At 47.2% G+C, this 1,781-nt stretch overlaps 1 protein-coding gene across 1 annotated transcript; it reads right to left on the bottom strand.

Annotated features, from left to right (window-relative positions):
• Positions 1 to 8: 8 nt before the first annotated feature.
• LOC109953998 (homeobox protein Hox-C10a-like) lies at positions 9 to 1,725 on the bottom strand (the record flags this gene model as incomplete). Its single annotated transcript, XM_020589430.1, has 1 exon — positions 9 to 1,725. A coding segment is annotated over exon 1 (901 nt), but the record flags the coding sequence as incomplete, so codon positions are not given.
• Between the last annotated feature and the right edge of the window lie 56 nt (positions 1,726 to 1,781).

The raw sequence follows: 1,781 nt of genomic DNA, 5'->3' as shown, positions 1-1,781 counted from the left end.
ATGTGTACGTGTGTGTTGGGGAGAAGCAGGGGGTAGCAGTATACCTTTTATTTCCCCGTCCGAGTTATCTGAATAGCTGTCACCCTTGTCTTTTGCTTCCTTCCTGCCCTGACTCTCATCTGTCTTTGAAACCTCTCTCGCTGCCTCCTGCGCCGACTTGCTGCAGCTTATTGTTGATTCTGCTGCCGACGCAACAGATGTAGCCAAGTGGGTCAGAGAGAAGCCGGAGGGGGGCTGCTGGTCGTCCTGCTGCGGCCTCTCTCCGATGTACACCTGGAAACAGCCGCTGGACGAGGCGGCAGATTGCTCTGGGCGGCAGCTATTGTCCCCAAGCCGGATATAAGTGGCTGACTCTGTTGTCTGCTTTCTCTTATTGCTGTCATCCTGATAGAGGCAACAAAACGCCTCCTCTTTGACGTTGCCCGCTGGAAACAAGCAGGGTTGTAAACACTGGGCAACAGGTTGTTCGTCCCTGCTGGTTTTGGAGCCTGGGGTCCATTTGGCCAGCTGTGTTGCCAGGTAGGGCGCATCCTGGAAGTCGCTGAGCGACACACCGCCCACAGGAACCTCGTTTCTTTTGGCGAGTGATGACGATCCAGCCTTCCCAGTGTTTCTCATCACTGGATATCCGTACTCTGCAGATGTGTGGATGTACATTCCAGGGCTGTTGGAATAACTCTCACCACTGAAGGAAGATGATCCTCCCATTAAGGAATCCATCAGGAAGTTACCGGGCGCTATGTTATTCGGGCATGACATTGTGGAACTTGGCAACACAGTAATCTTTGGTGTGTTCCACTGGTCTGAACTACGGGATTTCTCCAGGAGAATAAGGACAGTAGGATGCTGACATCTTTCGGAGTTGGGTGCAAAAATATCAGTAACATAATTATGGACGCTAGGAGCCATGTCATGTGATTTTCAGACCAATAGCGGGGTGGAAGTGGCCTTGATGCTCCAGACTGACGTGACGTCAGCGCGGTCAAGTTGGGAAACCTGGAGGGTTTTGATGGTGCACGAGCGCCACCTAGCGACCATGCGCCGGTCAGGACAGCAGGCCCACAGCAGGAGGAACAAAGGACGGCTGCTGCTGCAGTGATTTTTAACACGCTCACTACGAGGCTTTTCACTAATTTGCCTCAGTTTAACTTAAGAACTTCCTTTTTCGCATTGGTGCCAGTGTTATGGAGATGAAGCCATCGAGGATCTGTCAAAGACAGACTGATTTTCGTGTCAGTTCTTTTTTTGTTTTTCACCGATTTGCTTTGTTGTTGCCACCGATTTAGCAAGGTAAGCAGGTGTGTTATTTAAAAGAAGAAACCTGCATAGAAAGACCAACTTCTTTATGATTTTCAAACTGTAGTGATGAGTGAAAGTGTAGATTCAGTTTTACCTCCTTGATGTTGGGAAGCAGTCCAGGATTGAATGCTCGCTTTGACCTGCTAAACGTAAGACTGTGATATCTTCCGAAATGCATTATACAGACAGACCTGCTTTTGTAGAATTTCAACTACACATTTCATGCATTTGTTTTGAAAACCCTATACCTCAGTTTGGGCTGCCATGTTCACCCGCAGATTATTAATGAGTATTTCTCTTAATATTATTTTACTACACACCACCAATTAGTCCAGGTTCCTTTCAAAAATAAACATATTAGATGCTAATACTTAGCTCTGGGCTAACTCATGAAGTCACACCTGGCTGTTTAATTCTGTTCTTTAAATGGGCTCCAAAATATTAAGTAAACGGTTCACTAGTGAACGATGGGATAGTTATCA

Source organism: Monopterus albus, unplaced genomic scaffold, assembly GCF_001952655.1.
Source record: "Monopterus albus unplaced genomic scaffold, M_albus_1.0 scaffold2482.1, whole genome shotgun sequence".
In the NCBI taxonomy this organism is placed as follows: Eukaryota; Metazoa; Chordata; class Actinopteri; order Synbranchiformes; family Synbranchidae; genus Monopterus; species Monopterus albus.
The sequence above is the reverse complement of the archived record's forward strand: the minus strand, read 5'-3'. Positions and strand labels throughout refer to the sequence as shown.